The 23,364-nt window shown below is 38.9% G+C and overlaps 1 protein-coding gene across 2 annotated transcripts in view; it reads right to left on the bottom strand.

Annotated features, from left to right (window-relative positions):
- Positions 1 to 8,471: 8,471 nt before the first annotated feature.
- Positions 8,472 to 23,364, bottom strand: part of Septin1 (Septin 1) — a 103,699-nt gene continuing 88,806 nt past the window's right edge. Inside the window, exons 5-6 of one of the 2 annotated variants that reach the window (XM_025296946.1) lie at positions 20,914 to 21,018; positions 8,472 to 8,905 (exon numbers count right to left, since the gene is read on the bottom strand). In XM_025296946.1, coding sequence (XP_025152731.1) covers positions 8,773 to 8,905; positions 20,914 to 21,018 — 238 coding nt within the window. In that variant the 3' untranslated portion in view covers positions 8,472 to 8,772. The remainder of the gene's footprint in view (positions 8,906 to 20,913; positions 21,019 to 23,364) is intronic. The other variant, XM_025296945.1, reaches the window with a different exon arrangement.

Below are 23,364 nucleotides of genomic sequence, written 5' to 3'. Positions count from 1 at the left end.
AGTGAGCTCTGACCGCATTGCCTTTTATAATAAGCCGTAGTTCGCCATATATCCACAGTAGTGCGTCGAGCAGTTCCCTTTTCGATTCGGGTTCCCATTTGAGATTTGAACGTTACCACCCACCCTATCCCGAGAGGATGGTGGGGGGAATAACTTTTATTATGTTCTTTAAAAATATTGAACAGGTATTTTTTATTTCTCAATTCAATGATCATTTCTGGAGAATTGCAGAAAATATAATTTTTTGCGATTACAGCGCCATCTATCACGAATAAAAAAAAAAGTTTCGGACAAAATTTACGTACTTTGTGGCGTAGAATCCGTATCTGCAATAAAAAATGGGGGTTTCCATTTAAGATTTCAAAGTTGCCCCCAACCCCCACCCCCAGGGGGTGGGGTGGGAGGTCGAGTTTGGTATCATTGGATGTCCCCCTTCGAGACTAACAACTTTCATTAACCACTTTTTTTTATCCAATGCATAGTTCTCGAGATATTTCAATGTCTTCAGATAAATCGTGCACCCTGTATACGCTAATACTGATGCATTGCTCGCGCGAGCGCAAGAGCAGGAAGGTTGGGTCATATACCACTATGGTAGACTGCACCATGATGCAACTGGGGTACACTTTCCGTATTATCTACACCAAAAGATATTTTGCCACGCAGGCATCATATTCGCTCATCTAACTTACATGGGCATCTTTCTTTTATTAGTATCTAGGGACGTACAGAGCCTGATTTTGCCTTTAGGTCCTTGAAAATTTGTAATAAATGAAAATATAGGCTCGTGTACCGCGGGATGCACTTTCATTCAAAATTTTTATTCAATTTTTATTTAGATCCTTTCTCCAAAAAAACGTTCTATATGCCCCTGCGGACGTTAATCCTGATTGCAAATATCATAAATATAAGGTGATTTTCTTCGTTCATAATTTTTAATATAATTTTGCCTAGTTCGCGGGACTCCGCGAAAGGTCTCTAGTGTGGCTCCTGCAGACCCTTAAGCACTTTTCGGTTTAATGCAGTGTTTCTGAGATATTTGAGTGGGTCCTTTAAAATGGGATACCCTGTATATATACATATATTCAGGATCCTCTAAAAGTCTGGGAACGCAAAAATATTTCCAAAAATATGAAAGAAACGAAAAAATGTTTCATACAATAGTTGTAGGGCTTAAAATGATCTATTTACTAGTTATCAATTTGACCATAGGTGGCGTTGCTAAGATCATATGAAGGTCAACTTTGTTTTTTTAAATGGAACCCCTATTTTTTATTTTTTATTGTAAATTTTTGTAGCTTATCTCGAGAGCTTTCCAAAACGCTATAATGAAGTAATTTTTTATTAAGTTCTTTCCGAGTTATGACGCTTGAAATTTACAGTACCGCTGGCATTAGCATTACCCGAAATGTACCGCGCGGAGTTTCGATCAGAGATGCTTCTCGGTCCACATATTCTAAAAACGCGTTGCGCTCGCTCGTATCTCGCTCTTTGTCTCTTTTATTTATTTTTCCGATTATAATATCACATTTTTTTCTGAAAAATGTTGACCGAAAAGGAAAGAATATTGCTACTTATTTATCGAGGATTTGGTGATCGTATTAAATCATATGAAGAAATAGCTGATTCAATGTTACACATCCTGGTCTTGATCCTATTTCTAAATCCACCGTTTACAAAACAGTGACTCGCTTTTTTGAAACGGGAACAGCTAAGAACCGATCTCGCAGCGGAAGGCCAAAATCCATAATTAATGATGATAAGACTTTGGATATTCTCCAATCATTTCAGGAAAATCCTCATTTGTCCGTATCAAAAACAGCACAAGCTCATGATATCAGTGAAGGTAGTGTTTCTAACATTTTAAAAAAGCATAAATATTATCCGTATAAAATTGTTATCACTCAAGAACTTATGGAAGATGATTTTGATAGAAGAATTCAGTTTTGTGAAGAACTGATGCATCAGTGTGATGATAATGCTAACTTTTTGAATTTTGTTATTTTTTCTAATGAAGCCACATTTCAAATAGATGGTGCTGTTAATCGCCACAATTGTAGATATTGGAGTGACGAAAATCCACATTGGATAAGTGATCTTCACACACAATATCTACAAAAATTGAATGTTTGGACAGGGATCTGTAATCGCGGTATTATAGGCCCATTTTTCATAGATGGTGATTTAAATGCTGAACAATATGAAAATCTATTGCAAGATTACATCATTCTTTAAATTGAAAATTTATTTGACGCAAACATGCAAAACGTTTGGTTCCAGCAAGATGGAGCAGGACCTCATTTTGCGGCACGTGTTCGAGAATTTTCCTAATCGTCCTAACCGTTCTTTTCCTAATCAATGGATAGGTAAGAGAGGTGCCATTGAGTGGCCTGCTAAATCATCTGATCTATCTCCCCTTGATTTCTTTTTTTAGGGACACATTAAAAGTAAGATTTATGCGACGAAACTATGTAATTTGGAAAACCTGAATAATCGAATGCAGAAAGCATCTCTAATCATTTTAGAACAAATGAGCCATATGATCAATAGTTTCTATGAACGTTTAGCTCATTGCCAAACAGTAGAAGGAAGACATGTCGAACATTTGATTAATTGAAAAAGTAAAAAACAATAGCTTGAAAAATGTAATGTGTGCATACACGCACACACACACACACACACACACACGCACGCACGCACGCACGCACGCACGCACGCACAATACGGAGAAGGTTTAGAGTTTTAAAATACTGCAGGAGTGACGAACCGTAGGATCCTGATCTCTGTAATGACACATACACATACACGCGCGCGCGCGCGCGCGCGTGCAAGGTGTAAATTCGACCATGCAACCTTCGCGCGATATACTTTGGGCAATGCTAATGCCGGCGGACTGTAACTTTCAAGTGTCATAACTCGGAAAGAACTTAATAAAAAATGACTTCATTATAGTGTTTTGGAAAGCTCTCGAGATAAGCTACAAGAATTTTCAATAAAAAATAAGAGGTTCTATTTAAAAAAACAAAGTTGACCTTCATATTTTTTTTTTTTTTTTTTGACGAGGAGGAAATCCATCATGGATATCCTGACCCTCGGGGAAGGGCCAGGGTTATGCCGGACTCCTACCGGCTAAAACCTCCCCGGGTGGCGCTGCGAAGAGACTTGGGTCGGGGCCCCGGTGCCGCGTAACTGCTAATCGGGGCCCCGAGTCCAGGTTTGCACCTTCTGTCCCTGAGGGGCAGGGAGGGGGAGGGGGGAAGCCGACCCGAAGGTCCGCTTCGACCACCGCTCCCCCAGGGGAAGGGGGAAGCCGGCCCGAAGGCCCGCTTTGACCACCGTTCCCCTTTCCCACCCCTCACGCCTCGTCTCTTCGGTCGGGAAGGGGGAGGCTGGCCGAGGCCCGCTTCACCACCGTTCCCGACCAGACGAGGCGCCGCCAATACACGTTGTGTGGCTGACTGACCCACCGTATCAGCCAGCCACCCTACGCTGGGAGGGTTAGTTGGGGCACCGGGAGTCCCCGCCCTGTACCCCACCCTCCCGCCCGGCGGTTGCGGGGAGATATACTCCCCTAGCCGCCGGGCTCTCCCCACCTCCGCAGAGGAATGGGGTGGGGGGTCCTAGTGACCCCCCCTCCCGCATATCCGATTCATGTATCGGATCGGTGAGTAGGGGGGGAGGGGTATCTTTCCGACAGTTTGTCACCGTCGGTACCCTCTCCCCCCCTTACTTTCATCCGACTCCCTTCTTCGTGGGAGTCGGTGGTCTGCGGGTGTGGGGCCTGGGCCGGAGCCTTGTCCCCCACCCGCCGCCATCGCCCGTCGCTGCCCTTGGAGGGACAGCAGGGGGTGGCGGCGGCGGTGGCGCCGTAGTCACCCCCGCTGCAGGGGGGGCGGTCAGCATGGCTGCCGCCACCATCAGGGGGGTGAGTCGCTGCAGGACCACCACCGCCACCCTACCGCCTCCGTTTCTCCGGGACCCGCATGGGGCACCGTGCCCCCTACGGGTTCCCCGTCTCGCTGCTGGTGCCTGGGGGGAGCAGGAGGGGGAGGGGGGAAGGAGGTGGTGGTTGACCCACCATCCTCCTGAGCTCGTCCTCCTCTGACGAGTCAACGTCCCCCTCCCTACTCCTGCTTCTCCCCGCCCTCCACTGGCGGTGCCTCTCGCGCCGCCTCCTTTTCCTTCCCCGACCCTCTGCCCTTCTCCTCGCTTCTTCCGCCTCCTCCTTCTGCGTCATTACCGATTCGCAGAAGGAGGAGAATGCATCCCATCTCTTCTCACTCCCGAGGATCGCCCCGACTATCCTCGGGAGTGAGAGGTCTTGGCCTATGGCCCGGACCATGACTCCGCGCTCGGCACTCCAGGCGGGGCAGCTCTGGAGTGTATGTTGCGCGGAGTCATGGTCATCTCCGCAGTGGTGGCATGTCGTCGTGCGCTCCTTGCCTATCCGGCACAGGTACTCACCGAAGCATCCATGCCCGGTGAGCACCTGTGCCATCCTGAAGGTCAGGGTCCCATGGGCCCTTCCTACCCACTCTGGCAGGAAGGGTCGGACGGCCTCGCCGGTCCTCCTTCCATACCTGGCATTAGCCAGGAGTCCCTGCCATCTTTGAAGGAGGACCTGTCGAGTCTGGTGCTTCATTCTTCTTATTGCCCTGGCGAGCGGTTCTTCCGCCCTCCCTGTATGCAAGAGCTCCCGCTTCCTGTCATACATTCTATTGTATGACAGGGCCATGAGCTCCAAGGGGGGAAAGTTGACCTTCATATGACCTTAGCAACGCCATCTATGGTCAAACTAATATGACTGCTAAATAGACCTTTCTAAGCCCTACAACTTTTGTATCAAACATTTTCTCATATTTTTCATATTTTTCGAAATATTTTAGCGTTCCCGGACTTTTTGAGGGCCCTATATACATATATATTGTTACGTCCCGTGGAATTTTATTGGATTCAATAAAATTTATTTGATTACGTCGCGGATATGACTATGAGGAAAGTGCCTCTGTACGGAGAACAATACACGGTTTGCGAAACACATCGAACGACATAGAGGAAGACAAATATTGTTTTATTAACTTCGATATCGAAGGGCTTACTGTGATCGGATGGCTGGAACACCACTGTTTAGGCGTCCGACGGAACGGGAGAAGGAGCCCTCGTATGTGCCGGCGTTCCTCCTAGCTGAGATGGTGGACGTTGAACGCTCGCGATATCGCACTCCCGGCTTCCGAATGTCGCGACTCTCTTTTCTTTTACGAGTTAATTAATAAGATCGAGAGGTTGAAATCACAAATAATTGAGACTGCAAAACTACGAGCTAGACAGTTGATTGCAACAATTGTAATGAGAAAGAACCAGAAAGAAAAAAGGAGATATACGAGAATATGAGAGACCGTCACGAGATGACGGAACTTGAAAATTCTCTAAGTACAATAGTCAAGGGGAGACTTGTGAGCACGCGTCCGAAACGTGTGACGGCCTCAACGAGAGTGAAGAAGCGGGCGGTTCGCCGACGGGCCCAGGAGTCCTTCTTCTTTGTGTCGGAGCAAGACGCGAGTTACTCGATACCCGGATGCAACAACGATAAGAACCCCGCCAAAGTGTTGCCTAAACAGTTCGGTTATATTAGAATGAAAACGTTTACAATTTTATAGTTAACCGCGGGTGGACAATAATGCGGCAATCGCGAATTTAGATACGACGCGATATAATGATAGGCCAAGGAAGCGTTCCTGGCGAATTCGGCGCAACAAGTTTAATAATTCTAACGGAGAGCGGCAACCGGGGTAGTACAATTTTATCAATCTTGAATTGATTTTCAATCTTGACACTTTTAAAAGTATGGATTTTCAGTCCTAAAAAAGTCCAAAAGTATGGATTTTCCGTTCTAAAAAATCCGGTTTATCTTAATAATAATCTTAACTCATGACCTCGAAAATAAGGGCAAGGTCACGGCTGAATGTCCCTCGTTAACCTCTACATTCTCATTCTTATGCATAACATTGCTCCCTAGCAGGTGCATTTTCGAAGATATTCGCGTTTTCAGCCTAAAACAAGCTTAGACCTTTATGTGACCTTTAGAGGTCAAATGTGGCAGTGTTCAAGATCATATCTGAACGTAAAATTTTCCGTTCTTTTCATTTCTGGGGTCAAAAGTAGGGGGTCCCATTTAAAAAAATTGACCTGACCTTGAAATGACTTTCAAGGTCATTGTCAAGGTCAAATCCAAGTTCACCGTCAGATAGCCAGGAAAAAATCAGAAAAACCCAGCATTTCGCATTTTTTCTAGGACTCATATTTTGAGTTATTCTGCTCTTCCGGGACTTTTATAACACCCTGTATATAATATATTGGTCTGTTTTCTTATTAAAATAAATGCGTTTTTCAAGCAAAAAATATCAAAACCAAGTTTAATATTAAACAAATTTCACGATTACACGTTTACAATTATAGTACTGCTCTGCGTTCTCTTCTCTTTTCCGTGTCTCCCTATATTAATTCGGATTTTATATATCTTAGTGCCTTTGGCAGGAATAATACACGGTAATCGAGTTCTTTGAATTTATTCAGAAAAAGTTTCCAATCTAAGTTACAATATTTATATTATAATATATGCATATATGCACATGGTACGTAAAAAAATGCATATATTATAATATATTATTACGAGGTTGTACGCTTACTACTTAATACGCATTTACTATTTACGTAGTATCTGCTACGTATGGAAGTATAATTTTTTTTTTTTGGTGACGCAGGGGAAATCCATCATGGATACCCCCGACCCTTGGGGGGGGGGGGTCGAGAGTTATATCGGACTCTTACCGACTAAAACCCCTGCGGGATGCCTATTTGTCGGACCGGTTTGTGGGGAGTCAAGAGCACTGCTCCCGCATTCCTTCCCCAACACCCCGGCCCCAGGGCTCCTTTCCAGGAGCCCCCCGCCACCTGTTACCGCGCCCTATTCCACAAAGGAAATCCAGGGCGCGGTCCCGGTCGGTCTAAGACCGACCGGTTGGCCTTCTGGTTTCACCTATGGGGTGAGGGGGCATCCGTCCTCACCCCTTACCCCCCTCCCCGTCAGCCAGGGAGGGAGGGTTTCTGGGGTAGTGGGCCTGTCCCCAAACGGGGCACCACTCCTCCCATTCCTACTTGTCCGAAGCAGGGGGGGATCTGGGCTCTACACCGTAGAGTTCCCAGATCCCTCCCGTCAACGGAGGCGGGCCCGAGGCGGCCAAGGAGGGCTTGGACCCCTGCTACTCAGTCCTTCCTCTTCCTCGGCCGGAGGCACTTCGGGCCTGCTATCTAGATCTCCCCCCGGGGAGCGCCGACTATACCGTCGTCGACGACGGGCTTGGCGTGGCCGGCGCTCTCGTTCGGCGGCCTCCTTCTTGGACTTCACGTCCCTGCAGAAGGAGACCGCTGCTTCCCACCCCTCTTCGCTCTCACAAATGGTTCGAACCATCTGTGGGAGCGAAATATCCTCCACTGGGACCCCCGCTGCCCCGGCCAGGACCCGGCGCTCCTCACTCCAGACGGGACAAGCCGCCAGAGTATGGGGCGCCGCGTCCATGAGCACGAGGCAGTGGTGGCACCTGGTGGTGAGCTCCTTCCCAATCCGGTGCAGATAGTTGCCGAAGCACCCATGGCCCGTCAGCATCTGCACCAGATGGTAGGACAGTGCACATCCCCTCCTGCCCGCCCATTCGGGCAGGCAGGGGCGGACAGCCTCCGCCGTCTCGCACCCGTACCCCCATGGGTCGGACAACATGTCCCCCCACTTCTCCAGGGCCACGACTTGGGAGCGTAAGGCGCGCATGTCCCCGGCCGTTAGGTCCCCCTCTTGGCGGAGCTCCTTGATCCTCCAATATAGGATTCGCCGTTCCTCGGCTAGGAGCTCCACGGGAGGGTCCCGGCCAGGGTGGTCGCCGCCATGTACGATATTGTGCGGTACCTCCTAATCACCCTTATGTACATAGGCCTCAGCGCCTGCCGCAGTCGGCGTATGCCATCGCGGTAGGTGCTGAGCTGGGACACCCAAATTGGCGCCCCCTACAGGGCGATGGATAGGACCGCACTCATGTACAGGCGGTGAGCCCTCCAACCTGGACCTCCCAGGTTGCGCAGGAGGTTAGCAACGGCCAGCCCTGCCCCACGCACTCTGGGGGCCAGTTCCCTAAAATGCGGGCCAAACTCCCATCGGCTCTCCAACGTCAGGCCGAGATACTTGATCGTCGGCTTGACGCGGATGTGGACGCCTATGGAAGTATAATTAGGGTATAATTATAAAATAAATCACTATATATATTATTTTAACATTATTACAGTTAATTTTTAATTACTCCAAAAAACTTTTAGATATATTTATTTGGGAATATTTAGGATTGTTTTATAAGAATTGGTGGATGAACTTTTCAAAACTACAACCCAAAAATTATTTGCAAATGTACATTTATTCACGATTTCTGGTGTTATAATATAAAATTGCTATTAAAGATATAAGGAATTCTTAAATAGGAGTAATTCATAGTTCAGAACATAGAAAATGTATCAAAAGCATTGTTAGTTTTCATATTTATTCGAAGTATATCTAGAATGCATATAGTGTGTTAAAATTGTCTTAAAAAAGACAATATTTATACGAAAATACTGCATCCATGTCAAGATCTTGATTATATATGTTATTAATAAAGTTTTATAAATTTTTTTTGGCACACGCATAACAGTAAGTCATTTCTTTTGCATGTTGGTATAAAAAAGAATGTTTAATTAAGGTTGTTGTTGTTGCATCTGTGCTTGCATCACAGCTAACAATTCTTGCATATGCCGTATTTCTGCTTCCTTTTCTTGTAATATACGATCCTTATCTGACACAGCGCTGTTTTTCTCGGATTCTACAAGACTGTATTAAGGAGAAATTCAAATATTAGTTGTAAAAGTAAGAAATATCGAAATAAGTTTTAGACAGTAAAGTATATTATATAGGGTGAGCCAAAAGTATGGAAATACTTAAAAATTTCGACAGATGTTTTACAGAAAAATATTTCAGACAAAAGTTATATAAGGCTCCAAATGATGTATTTACTAATCTTATCAGTTTGACCTTGAGTAGCGTTGCCAAGATCAGGTCAAGGTCAATTTAATACTTTTAAATGGAAACCACCATTTTTATTATATAATCTTTTTCTATTAATTAATGTTAATAACTTTTATTTGAAACATTTTTTTATTCGCTTAATATTTTTTTAGATATTTGAGGAAAACTTAATCACTTTTTCAATATTTAACTTATGATATCTCGCCTACTATTTGTTAAAAGAAAAAATGCTATTAGATTATTTTTTAGATAGAAATGCTATTATTTTTTACTCTACTACTTTTTTACTCTACTTCGTTTCAAGAATATATAGTACCCTGACTTTTGTTAATTTGATGAGTTTGAAATTTCCATAAGTCAATATGTTAACAAAAGTTAGGGAACTGTTACGTCCTGCTGACTCAGCGGACCCTAGGCTTCTTTTATAAATAAGGGAAATCGAATTTATTACTTATCATACGGCGCTCAGGCATGATACCACACGACGATATCTCTGAAATTTTCGATACCCCGAAAATACTAACAATCTTGAACCAACTCCTATCCTGTTTCCCACGCGCTTAATCATTGATAACAGTACCACGACATCGTTCTTAGAAATATCGATATTTACTTCTTAAGATAGCTGCCACGTTTTTTTTTATTTACAAAAGACTTTCGAAATCCTCTTATTGCCACATGCATCTTATCTCCTATAAAATAATCTTCTGGAACATTCCCCCCCAAAACCCCACTCTTTCAACCGAGCTGACTTTTTGAGAAAAGTCAAAAGCCTCACTTACTTCTCGCCGATCCAGCACCCAGGACAGACGCTTCTCTCCAGCACCCCTTCAGGGTTTCTTAATAATCAAGCCAACTTGTGGCTTAGATCGACCAGTATTCTTCACTTGTTAATTATTCGGTGCAACGATCTTGTGCCTTCTTCTTGTGCCTTCTTCTTGGGCCATTGAGAGCGATCCTGCCGAAACCAGCTGCCTGTCCTTGGCGCAGAACTTGAGACATCTATCCTCACAGAGACGCAGCAACCACATCTTTCATTGTCTACTAAGATCAGAGGAGTCCAGCAGTAAGTTATTTATATTTTCTTTTACCTGAGTGACCTCTTTCGTTTCATTTTTTTTATCTTTTCTTCTCTCTCTTTTCTTTTCCTTTCGTTTTACTTCCGTTTTCTATCCCCCTTGGCATTCCTCCTTAATTGTTAAATCAGACGCCAGTGGCCAATCCTTTCGATCACAGTCGAACACGGAATTTTGCTCAGACCGCGATTGTTTATACATCTATGTATACGTACACTTTATAAAAGCTTGTAAATTTTATTTCATTGTGAAATCCGTCTAATTACTAATAAAACAAGTTGTTTGTAAGCTAATCACGGTTTCCAAATAATTATTCTCAACCAAAAAATTCTCCCTTCCCTCAACCGTCGCTCACGGTCCTATCCCAGGTAAAAGGATTCAGTTCCTTGACCTAAATAAAGGATCACCGACGTATGTCCGCGCCAGATAAAGGGGTCATTCCGATTCTTGATCTGCACCGCTGACATGCGAATACGTCGGAGCTTGCGAAAGCAAGCGTCAAGTTGCGTTCCTCCTCCAGGACGTAACATACAAAATTGGGGGCTCGTCCGGGATGATAAGAGTGACTATTGGAAAAGGGTATGAATACGCGGTCTAAATCTGATAAAGACGAGGTGGAAAAAACTTTCCGCGGAGCTGTCGAGAATACACCACTTCGTCGTCCTCGCGAGTTAGAATCATCGGAACCACCTCAACATACATCTACAGCATTCGTGCCACACAACCAACAAACTACCTCTAATACCCCTGAAACATTTCCTGCACCTACATGTGACATCGATGCTCCAACCAACCGAAAAATTTTGAGTGATAGCCCACTCTCTCTTACCGCATTTGGCCTAACCGATTCACCTCAAAGAACTAATAAACCCTCGAGTCCTATCGCAGAAATATCTGTTGAAGAAACTAGTTTTTGCGCTGAACCTACGCGGTATAAATCTTTTGATAATTCCTTATATTCCTTCCGTTTGGTTGTCACAGAAAGTGAAATTGATCCTAGCAGTAAACTTACGGTAAAAGATCTTACGGAACAAAGCAATCATAGAGAACAATCTAATTTAAAACCTATTACAACCACAGAAACCATGAACGATAACGTAGTAACAAATAACTCTTCCTCTACTTTACGATATGCCGTAGAGGCTGTTTCTTTCTTTGATAGTCAAAATCTACCTGTAGAATATTTTATAGAAGGATACGAATTAGCAAAGTCCATGTTACCGCCCGAAAACGAAAAATATTTGACTAAAATAATTCAAACTAGATTAACCGGCGACGTTCGTCATTCTGTACAAGACCAGGATTTCTCGCGGATTAGTCAGTTAACAAATTTTTTGAAACATGTATACGGCTCTTCTAAAAGCTTAATGCAATTACAAGTTGAAGTAGGGCGAAATTACCAACGAACCGATGAAACAGTACTCACATACGCGAACAGAACAAAAGCAATAAGTAAACGTATTTTAGAAGCACATCGGATCACGAATAACGGAACAATAGATCGTTCTTAAACGTCATTAGAAAATGAATTGGTTCATAGTTTTATCAGAGGGCTGAAGCCCGAAATAGAGCAAAGAATTGCCATAAATTTGGATGTAACCGTAACCGTAGAAGAAGCTTTAAGAATTGAAAAAGAATTATGGGATATTTTCGAAATACGCGGGTTGCAAGGTTTTCAAGTCAATACAGATTTATGTCAAATATCTAAAAATCCGGTCATACAGCAGATAAATGTAAACTGATATTACAAAACACAACAAAATCCTTGGGGACTGAAATTTTAGTCTGTCAAATTTGCAAAAAACGGGGCCATAGTGCAGATAAATGTAGATTCCGAGAAGCTATCGGACAAAAGCCGGTAAAAATCGTACAAAGTGATTTCGTCTCATGTCAGATATGCTCTAAACCCAGTCATACTCAAAATTGCCGTTCACTTAATAATCAGCAGGTTATATGCCAAAATTGCCAGAGACGTGGTCACGTCTCTAGAGATTGTAGAGGTAATTCCTCTAATTTTACTAATATTATTTGTCAAATGTGCGATAAACCGGATCATAACGCGAAGAATTGTTACGCGAATCCTAACCGGAATAATATTCCTAATAACGAAGTATGTCAATGGTGCGGGCGACGCGGACATCGAGCATCTCAATGTAGAGAAAGACAAGTTACTAATAGCAATTCTTTGGGAAATAACGTCCAAATTATTTATCAAATCTGCAATAGAACGGGACATAGTCGAAATTGCCGTGAAAATCGGTCATCGGGAAATACTTCAAATTTTACAATGCAAAATTTAGCGAATCAATGCAGATATTGCAAGGAAACGGGACACACAATAGAAAACTACCTTCTAAGAGTCGAAAATAATTGAAAGAAGCAGGGAAACCAATCGGGTTCCCCGACGGCGGGCGCGACTCGGGGAACCGACGGGAACAGACGCGCGGTAATGACCAATCGAGCACAAGAAACCATGACGGAACTCCTTTAATACGGCAGGTAGAAATTAATTTGAACAAGGAAAGTTGTGTTCCTACCATTCAAATAAGCTTAGATAACAATAATTATTCCGAAACTTTTATGCTCGGCACCGGACTCCGAAGAATCACATAATAGATTCGAATCATATATTAAAGTTAAGTGGGATCAATGAATATCCCGTATATACTATAGGGGAAATAATAATAATAATTTTGGGCATTCCTGTTAATTTTCATGTTATCTCTGATGACTTTCCTATTCAATCTTGTGGCATCCTAGGAAACGACTTTTTCCAACAAACGAAAGCAAAAATTGACTATTCTAAAGGACAGTTAGATATCTTAAATATTAAAATTCCTTTTTATTCACCTGAATCTATAGTAGTACCTGCACGTTCTAAAACCTTATTTTTCGTACGAATTGGCAATTCACATGTTAAGAAGGGATATTTACCTAAAATAACTGTTGGCGAAGGAGTTGAATTTAAAAGTAAAAAACATAGATGGCAAAGTGTATATGGACGCAATCAACTCATTAGATAGGGAAGTGGAAATTATAATACCAACCATTAATATACGACCTGCTACTCAAACGGTATACGAAAAAAACGATGACATGATAAGGAGAAAGAATGAGATAGATGATTTTGACCATAAAGGAAGCACGGTTTTGGGCCTCGAGCCACGCGGACAACTATTCAATATCGAACAAATTGATAATCAAAGTAAACAAGGTTCAGTGAATATTAACAAAATGATAAAAAATAACAGTTCGAATGATAAAAGAGTAGAAGAGAAGAAATTTAAAATTTCAGGAATTCAAAATAATGAATTCGAGGAAAAAAGGAATAAAAATACAAGAAATCAGTGCATGAATATTAACTCTCAAAATATTCCAAATCAGGGAAGCAATTTCCAGACTTTCCCATCCTTGAATGATATCCTAATTGAAGTCCAGGAGGGAAATTTCCAAACCTCCTATAAATCCTCAGATAATATTGAAATTAAGGATAATATCCAGGATGATAAAAGGGTAGCGACCTCTCATACTACTCTCAAAATTCCTGGTTCGTTGAAAAACAATAAGCAAAGATTTGGCTCACTCATTCCTTCAAAAACAAGTTTAAATGATATTCATGAGGATAAGGATGGTTCTCAATTTCTATGTTCAAACCCTAACACTCCAATCCAAGGGGACAGTTTCCAGTTTCCCCGTCCTTCCAAGGAGATAGTAGGGAATCAAAGAGAAGGGAACCTTCACATAAGAAATTATGAACTTGATAGGAATATTTCGAGCTCATATAACAATAATAATAATAAAAGGGAATTAAATGCTGAATATCAAAATTAAGACAGTACAGAAAAATCTATAGAAGTATCAAAAAAATGTAATGATATCCAAGAAGGGGTTATTAAAGCTTCTTATGAAAATATTAAAACTCAAAAAATTAAAAAATGTAGTGAGAATTATATATAATAGATACAAATGAAACTATTACAAACTATACTAACTGTGTGCCAGTAATTGATCTTTCAATTTTCCCTTGTAACCAGGAATCTTTACAATCTTTTAACCGAAATAATATGATCGAATTTAAATGTAATCATTCTTCTAATAACAATACGACAGTTTTAGCTCTCCCAGCCTCAACCACAAATGCTGGTAAGTCTGCAGCAGCCGAATTTTTGACGGACAGACGAAATATTGACACGAATCAACGATCCGACGGAACGAAGCAACAGTGCGATATAGACACTGCCACTTATCTCCATAATGATTTCATTGATTCAAAGTCGCCTATAAACGTTCTCCAAATAAATTCAACCGACAATCATGATGACGAACGATTAGCGAGACTATTTGACCTAATGGATTTTAAATATTTAAGTAAAAATGAAATTAGTAGCATAACTGAACTAATACAATCTCACCAAGATTGCTTTCATTTACAGAGAATTTTATGGAGAACAATTAACTTCGACGCACGTACTACAACATCGTATATCGACTATAGATGAATATCCAATTAATACAAAACAATATAGATTTCCTCAAGTTCACAAACAAGAAATTAATAAACAAGTTCAAGAATTATTAACAAACAGTATTATTCGGCCTTCTCAATCGCCGTATAATACTCCAATTTGGATTGTACCCAAAAAGGCAGATCAATTAGGCAATAAGCGATGGCGTATGGTATTAGATTTTCGTTTATTAAACGATAAGACTATTGGAGACGCTTATCCGTTACCTAATATAATCGACATCCTAGATCAACTCGGTGGAGCTCAATATTTTTCTGTGTTTGATTTAGCTTCAGGATTCCATCAAATTGAAATGGATCCTCGCGATAGACATAAAACCGCGTTTACCACTCCTTTTGGACATTATGAGTTTAATCGTATGCCTTTCGGATTAAAAAATGCTCCTGCAACTTTTCAACGATTAATGGATATAGTTTTATCAGGAATACAAGGACAAGAAGCATTTGTTTACTTAGACGACACTGTAATATATGCATCATCTTTAGAGGAACACAAAAGTAAATTCGAAAAACTAATGCAGCGACTCAAAGAAGCTAATTTAAAATTACAACCCGATAAATGTCAATTTTTACGTAGAGAAGTCAATTATTTAGGTCATGTGATTAGCAATGGAGGAGTAAAACCGGACCCTAAAAAACTAGAAGCTGTACACGAATTTCCAATATCAAAAACACCGAAAAATATTAAACAATTTTTGGGATTAGCGGGGTATTACAGAAGATTTATTCCTGAATTCTCTAAATTATCAAGACCTTTAACACAACTATTAAAAAAGGAAATACCTTTCCAATGGGGATTAGAACAACAACAATCATTCACAATACTGAAGAACGAATTATGTAAAGAACCTGTGCTGCAATACCCCGATTTCTCAAAATCATTTATTTTAAAAACCGACGCATCCGGTTATGCCATAGGCGGAATTCTATCTCAAGGAGTTTTAATAAGGATCGACCTATAGCTTACGCATCCCGTACCCTGAGTGAGAACGAAATAAAATATGATACTTACAAAAAGGAAGCTTTAGCAATAATATATTGTGTTAAGCATTTTAGACCGTATTTATACGGAAGAAAATTTACTCTAGTAATAGATCATAAACCTCTGATGTGGTTTAAGAACGCTCAGGATGCGAACATGCGAATACTTCGATGGAGATTGAAATTATCTGAGTATAATTATGATGTAGTTTATAAGGCCGGTAAAACTAATGTAAATGCGGATGCATTGTCACGGAATCCTATTGACTCACCTTCGAAGGACTGCAAGATGATAAATACAAGAAGCAAATTGAATCCAAATGATCCAAAGGATGCTGAAATTATCCAACGCCTTCTTGAAGAAGACAGCGACACTGAAGAATCACACGAAGAAGACACTCACGAAGAATATCTCACAAATGATCACCCACATATCGAGAAATCAACCGAGGAGAATGTTCGTGACGCACATCCTTCCGACGACTGCGCACTGACTGAGGACTCTCTCGAGGATATTTCGTCACTGACTGACGAAGAAACAATGGAATCACCAAAAACTCAAACGGTGGAAGCCTTGGTCCATATGCCTGGACCTACGAATACTGAATGCAGGGATTCTACACAGGGACCTACCGAAGCCTCTCGGGCTATCATGACCCGAAACCGAGCGAAACAGCTGACTCAATCAAATGAATCACATGAAGGGGTCATAAAAGTAAAGAAACGAAACCTACCGCCAAAGCCGCTACCTGAGGACACGGACGAAAAAGATACTGAAAACGAACCACTCGTAACAACCGATATGAAATCACAAGGCAAAGAAAGCAATTTGATAGATTCTAGGGATTTACATTTTCTACGCAAAGATAATTTGCTATATTTTACAGATATTTCAGGGAATCCTGTGGATGATGGAGGAAATAAATTATTCGAAAAACAAGAAATGCCGAAGATTACAAATCTATCAATAAGCATCGCAAAATTTATAAAGCGAAACAAGAGATATCACATTATACTACCGATCAGCGAAGATCAGAAGGAAGGCCCAACTTTGATATTTAAAAATATAACACAAGCAATAATCAATTTGCGACAGACTGCTGAGAGCATGAATCTCACAAGTATAAGTGTAGCCAAGAGCGAATATATTCTAAATGTACCATGGAATGATATCAAAACTAAATTTCAGACAGGATTTTTGGATTCAACCATACGAATAATTATTTGCAAAGGCTTGATCAAATATCCACTAAGAGATATACGTGAAGCAATACTTCAGGAAATGCATTGCACTCCAGTGGGAGGTCACAGAGGAGTAACTAAAACATACAACAGAATTCGTCAGAATTATTACTGGGAAAATCTGAAATCAGACGTCCGACGTTATATTCGACAATGTCTGCAATGCCAATTAAAGAAATTGGTCCGAGTAAAAACTAAACAACCCATGGTAATAACGGATACTCCAGGATGGACATTCGATAAAATTGCCATGGATATAGTAGGACCACTGCCACGTACTAAAAATGGTAACGAGTATATCCTCACAATGCAAGATCAACTAAGTAAATTCAGCTTAGCCGTACCATTACCGGATCAAACTGCTGCAACAATAGACGATAAATTCGTGAAGAGATTTATCGCTATTTTTGGACCACCTAAAGCCGTGCTCACCGACCAAGGAAGAAATTTCATCAGCGATCTAATAAGAAAATTAGCAAAATATTACAGAATACGAAGGTTTCGTACAACTGCCTTCCATCCACAATCAAACGGTTCCTTGGAAAGATCTCACCACGCACTAGGAGAATATTTGAAACAATACGCAACCAATGAAAAGGAATGGGATGAATGGATGCATCGTGGGATCATTCTGCTTATCCTCACCTTATATCTTCCCGCTATCAAGGGGATAATAGGATATGATTGTGGTTCAGCTTCATCCAACATAACTACTATATCGCTTTTGACTATAGAAGACTATAGAAGAATGTGACATACCGCTACAGAAAGTTAATTCCACCAAGTTGAAATTACAACTATTACAAGCTAACGATTTCAAATCTGTAATGGTCAGGCAATCGCGACTAACGAACTTTGTCGCCCCTTCCTCTCAATTTAGAGCCAAAAATATTATAATGCATATATACTATACATCCTTATACTTTTATATATTTTTATATACTTATACCTTTATACTTTTATATACTCCTACACTTTTATATACTTTTATACTTTTATATACTTTTACATACTCCTACACGTTGTATATACATATATGTATCGCATTATATACTACATGCATTCATATTATATATCATATTGTACATCATATAATCCCTAAAAAAAATATATATATATATATATGTATATATTTTTTTTAATGATAATAATATTAATAAAAAAAGAGAGAGAGAAAAGAGAAATATTTATAATAATAATAATAATTTTAGAATAATTTATAATAATGATATAAATTATAACAATCAATTTCCTCTTTATAATGTACTATTTCAACATCATTTTCTTTTCTCTCTACTTTATACATACACATATATCCATATAGAAGGACGAAAGAAAAGAAGGAAGAGGAATTGGGGGTTGCCTTCTATCTTTCCTCTTCCTAATCCTAAACCACAAACAAAACAGAAATACCTTTATACTTTATTCAATAATTTTTAGGAGGACGAAAGAAGAGAAGGAAAATATGGAAGTCTCCTTCTATCTTTCCTCCTTTTAACTATGTTATTACGAGTATCTTAATTCGTCTATAAGTATAGCAATTAAAACTTCGCGTAATACGAAAGCCTTGAGCTAATACACTCCACTAGCAAATGTTGGTTACCCCAACATTTGTCTAAGGTGGGGGGTGTTACGTCCTGCTGACTCAGCGGACCCTAGATTTCTTTTATAAATAAGGGAAATCGAATTTATTACTTATCATATGGCCGAATGCACTCAGGCATGATACCACACGACGATATCTCTGGAATTTTCGATACCCCGAAAATACTAACAATCTTGAACCAACTCTCATCCTGTTTCCCACGCGCTTAATCATTGATAACAGTACCACGACATCGTTCTTAGAAATATCGATATTTATTTCTTAAGATAGCTGCCACGTTTTTTTTTATTTACAAAAGACTTTCGAAATCCTCTTATTGCCACATGCATCTTATCTCCTACAAAATAATCTTCTGGAACATTCCCCCCAAAACTCCACTCTCTCAACCGAGCTGACTTTTTGAGAAAAGTCAAAAGTCTCACTCACTTCTCGCCGATCCAGCACCCCTTCAGGGTTTCTTAATAATCAAGCCAACTTGTGGCTTAGACCGACCAGTATTCTTCACTTGTTAATTATTCGGTGCAACGATCTTGTGCCTTCTTCTTGTGCCTTCTTCTTGGGCCATTGAGAGCGATCCTGCCGAAACCAGCTGCCTGTCCTTGGCGCAGAACTTGAGGCATCTATCCTCACAGAGACGCAGCAACCACACCTTTCATTGTCTACTAAGATCAGAGAAGTCCTGCAGTAAGTTATTTATATTTTCTTTTACTTGAGTGACCTCTTTCGTTTCATTTTTTTATATTTTCTTCTCTCTCTTTTCTTTTCCTTTCGTTTTACTTCCGTTTTCTATCCCCCTTAATTGTTCCTTAATTCATTCCTCCTTAATTCATTCCTCCTTAATTGTTAAATCAGACGCCAGTGGCCAATCCTTTCGATCACAGTCGGACATAACGAACACGGAATATTGTTCTGAGTAATCGAGAATCATTGTTCTGAGCGCGATTGTTAACCACATATGTATACGGACACATTATAAAATCTTACAAATTTTATTTCATTGTGAACTTCCGTCTAATCACTAATAAAACAAGTTGTTTGTAATTGTAAACCAATCACGTTTTCCAAATAATTATTCTCAACCAAAAAATTCTCCCTTCCCTCAACCGTCGCTCACGGTCCTATCCCAGGTAAAAGGATTCAGTTCCTTGACCTAAATAAAGGACCACCGACGCACGTCTGCGCCAGATAAAGGGGTCATTCCGATCCTTGATCTGTTCCGCAGATTTGCGAGTACGTCGGAGCTTGCGAAAGCAAGCGTCAAGTTGCGTTCCTCCTCCAGGACGTAACAGAACTATTGTAACAATATGTTCTTGAAACTAAATTGGCGCACTCTGTATGATATAAACGAAAAACATGCAGCAGTCAAGTAGATAGATAGACCACTAATATTATACAGGGTGTCCCATTTTAAAGGATCCACTCAAATATCTCAGAAACATTGCGTTAAATCGAAAAATGTTTCAGACAACAGTTGTTTGGCTTGAAGGGGGACATAAGACAGCGATAGCATTTTGTTTATAGATGGCGCCACTTTCGACATTATCACTGATTATAAATTTTCTTAAATAGAAATCTCAGTTTTTTATTATATCATATTTTTCTACCAATTAATTTGAACAACTTTTGTCTGAAATGTTTTTTTATTTGCTTAATATTTTGAGACATTTAAGGAAAACTTATCTTTTTCAACATTTAACTTACGATATCTCACTATTTGTCGAATGAAAAAATAGTATTAGACTTTTTTACTTTATTTTCTTATCGACATTTGGAAATTTCAAAATTATTAAATTAACAATAGCTAGGGCATTATTATAGTAATATATTCTTGATAGTAAATAAAGTAAAAAAGTCTAATACTATTTTTTCTCTCGACGAATAATTAGCGAGATATAGTAAATTAAATGTTGAAAAAGTTACCAAGTTTTTCTTAAATATCTCAAAATATACTAAGCAAATAAAAAAATGTTTCGGTTAACAAAAGTTGTTTAAATTAATTGGTAGGAAAATATGATATAGTAAAAAACGGATTTCTATTTAAGAAAATTGATAATCAGTGAATATCTCGAAAGTGGCGTCATCTATAAACAAAATGCTATCATTGTCCTATGTCCCCCTTCAAGCTAAACAACTTTTATCTTACGCATTTTTTTATTTAACGCAGTGTTTCTGAGATATTTGAGTGGATTCTTTAAAATGGGACACTCTGTATATAATCTATGTGCATGAAACATTATATATTTAAAAATGATAAAGAGAATTTTAAAGAGAATATTGTATGAATGGCGATTACCCGTATCTTTATTCTCGACTATTGCAAATTTTTCTTTAGTCATGTTAAAAATCATATAATAATTTAAGATAAAAGAAAATGTGCACTTACGTTTGACGTCGAGGTGGTACTGGTGCTCCTTTCGCCAATCTTTCACTACGGTAATTTTCATAATGTACTTCTTGCGTTACTTCTTGTAAATCTTGCATATGTGTGCTAAAAAATAATATATACAAAATAATACTAATGTATAAATATACAATATTAATGTCATTATATATTAATTGTGCAAATTAATCTGGTACCTTCTCATAAAATTGAAAGTATATTCACAAAAAATCAAATATAAATTTAATGTTCGAAATAATCTCCATTATTTTCTAACTTTGTTCTATCTATCAGACAGTTAACGACAGACATCCTCACGAAAGAAACTTAGCTTTTGAGTCACCCTAATAGCACATGTTCTCCTAAGGATGAAGAAACATCCCCAGGATGTCCTCAAGACGTACTCTGGACGTCCTCTGGACATCTTTGCTATTAGGGTAGTCTTCAAAATCTTTCTGAATCTATTATATTAGTTCAAAATATATATCAGTCAGGTATTGTATATTGGAACAATTGGGAAAATGATAATCTAACAGGTTTAAGTCTAGTGAATAAATTATATGAAGAAATATTCTCCTCCAAAGTTTAGATGATGCAACTTTTACAGAAAAACATCTCAAACACTGAATGTTTTGAGAGTTTACTCTCAAATTTATATATACCCTTATATTTTAGGTGTCTACATTGAACACTGAGTATTCACACTGAATATTGAGTATTTACTCTAACATTGAATGTTTATATCTAAAGACTGAATATTAATACTCACAATTAAGTGTATACTTTAAAAGATGGAGTGTGTACATTCAATAACTGTCCAGATAGACAAATTTCGGCAGACTGTCTGCATAGAGACTAAATTCGAGAATTAAAATAATAATACATAAAGATGCGTCTTCATACAAGAAACATTGTAGCAGCATATAAAAGAAGCAATCTGATGCCATTGCACAATTGCGGTACATGCCACAATTGTAAAAATAATAAGTTAGGCAAGTGAAAACTTACGGTGGATAAACGTAAATAATAACGCTGATGAACAGGCACAATTACACAGAATTTATTAAAATATTGCCATACGTTTCGGTCTTATTTTTTGGAGTCTCCTCAGTGTAAACAAGTAAAATGATAACGCAATGAAAAAATATTTCACAATGAAAAAAATTTCGCAATAAAAAACTGTCTATTGAGAAACAGTGGATCTAGATGTAAAGGCTCAAAAACAAAAAAGTGTGAAAATTATCACTATTTCATAGTAAGCGTTGCGAGAGCATGCTTTATATCAATATACTCAATATGGTGTTCGACTGTTGGCGAAGAAGTGTGATTGTTTGATAATTTTCACATTTTTTTGTTTTTGAGCCTTTACATCTAGATCCATTGTTTCTCAATAGACACGGTTTTTTATTGCAAGTTTTTTCATTGCCAAAACTTTTTTCATTGCGTTATCATTTTACTTGTTTACACTGAGGAGGGTCCAAAAAATAGGACCAAAACATATGTAAATATTTTAATAAATTCTGTGTAATTGTGCCTGTTCATCAGCGTTATTATTTACGTTTGTCCACCGACGTTAGCTCTCATTTGCCTAACTTATTATTTTTATTTTTATTTGTATTTTTGTGAGCTTAGTTTATATTTAATTGCTACAATTGTGTCGGCAAGAGGACGTAATTAATCAGTAATATAAACAAAGTGATATTTTGTTGCAAAGTATAGAATAATAAATACGTATTTCTTATAGCAAGCATATTACAAACATGTTATGCCACTTCAATGGTATCATAAAATATACATTGAATGCATGCACACTATTGCCAACATGTCTGTCTATCTGGGTAGTATTCGCATTCCAGTTTGAGTGTAAACGCCGAACATTAAAAGTTTCCTCTGAACACTTGAATATAACACTGAATAGATAAGTGTAAATCCTATAAAAACTTTTGAATGTTATTCTTCAAATTGAATATTTTCAAAAATCACCTGTTAACTTTAATGATTTTGTGTTAACGCTAAAATGCTAAGTGCGAATACTTGTAAATTTAAAAACTGCTTTTTAAACATGATTGTTTAAATTGTATAAATAAATGCAGCCAACTTCGAGTATGCAATTGCAATTTATATAATAAACTGTTTTATGTAAATTATATATTTTATATAAATTCTTAAGTTAAATATAAACTATAAATATTGTATTTTAAATAAACTGAAAAATAATTGTATAACAATAATATGCTCTAATACAATGCTCCACTATAATTATTTATAATTATTTACACTGAGAGAAAAAAAATTAAAATATGCTAAACTAATACTTATTGATAAAATACTGCATAATCATAAGAATAATAGTGAAATAAATAATAAGTATGCCATATATCAAAATTGTAAGTATATATTTTTTTATAATATTATATTAATTAATAAATGTACATACGTATGTTGATCAGTTTC

Source organism: Harpegnathos saltator, unplaced genomic scaffold (assembly GCF_003227715.2).
Source record: "Harpegnathos saltator strain DR-91 unplaced genomic scaffold, Hsal_v8.6 scaffold163, whole genome shotgun sequence".
NCBI lineage: Eukaryota > Metazoa > Arthropoda > Insecta > Hymenoptera > Formicidae > Harpegnathos > Harpegnathos saltator.
This window is presented reverse-complemented; position numbering and strand designations above follow the sequence as displayed.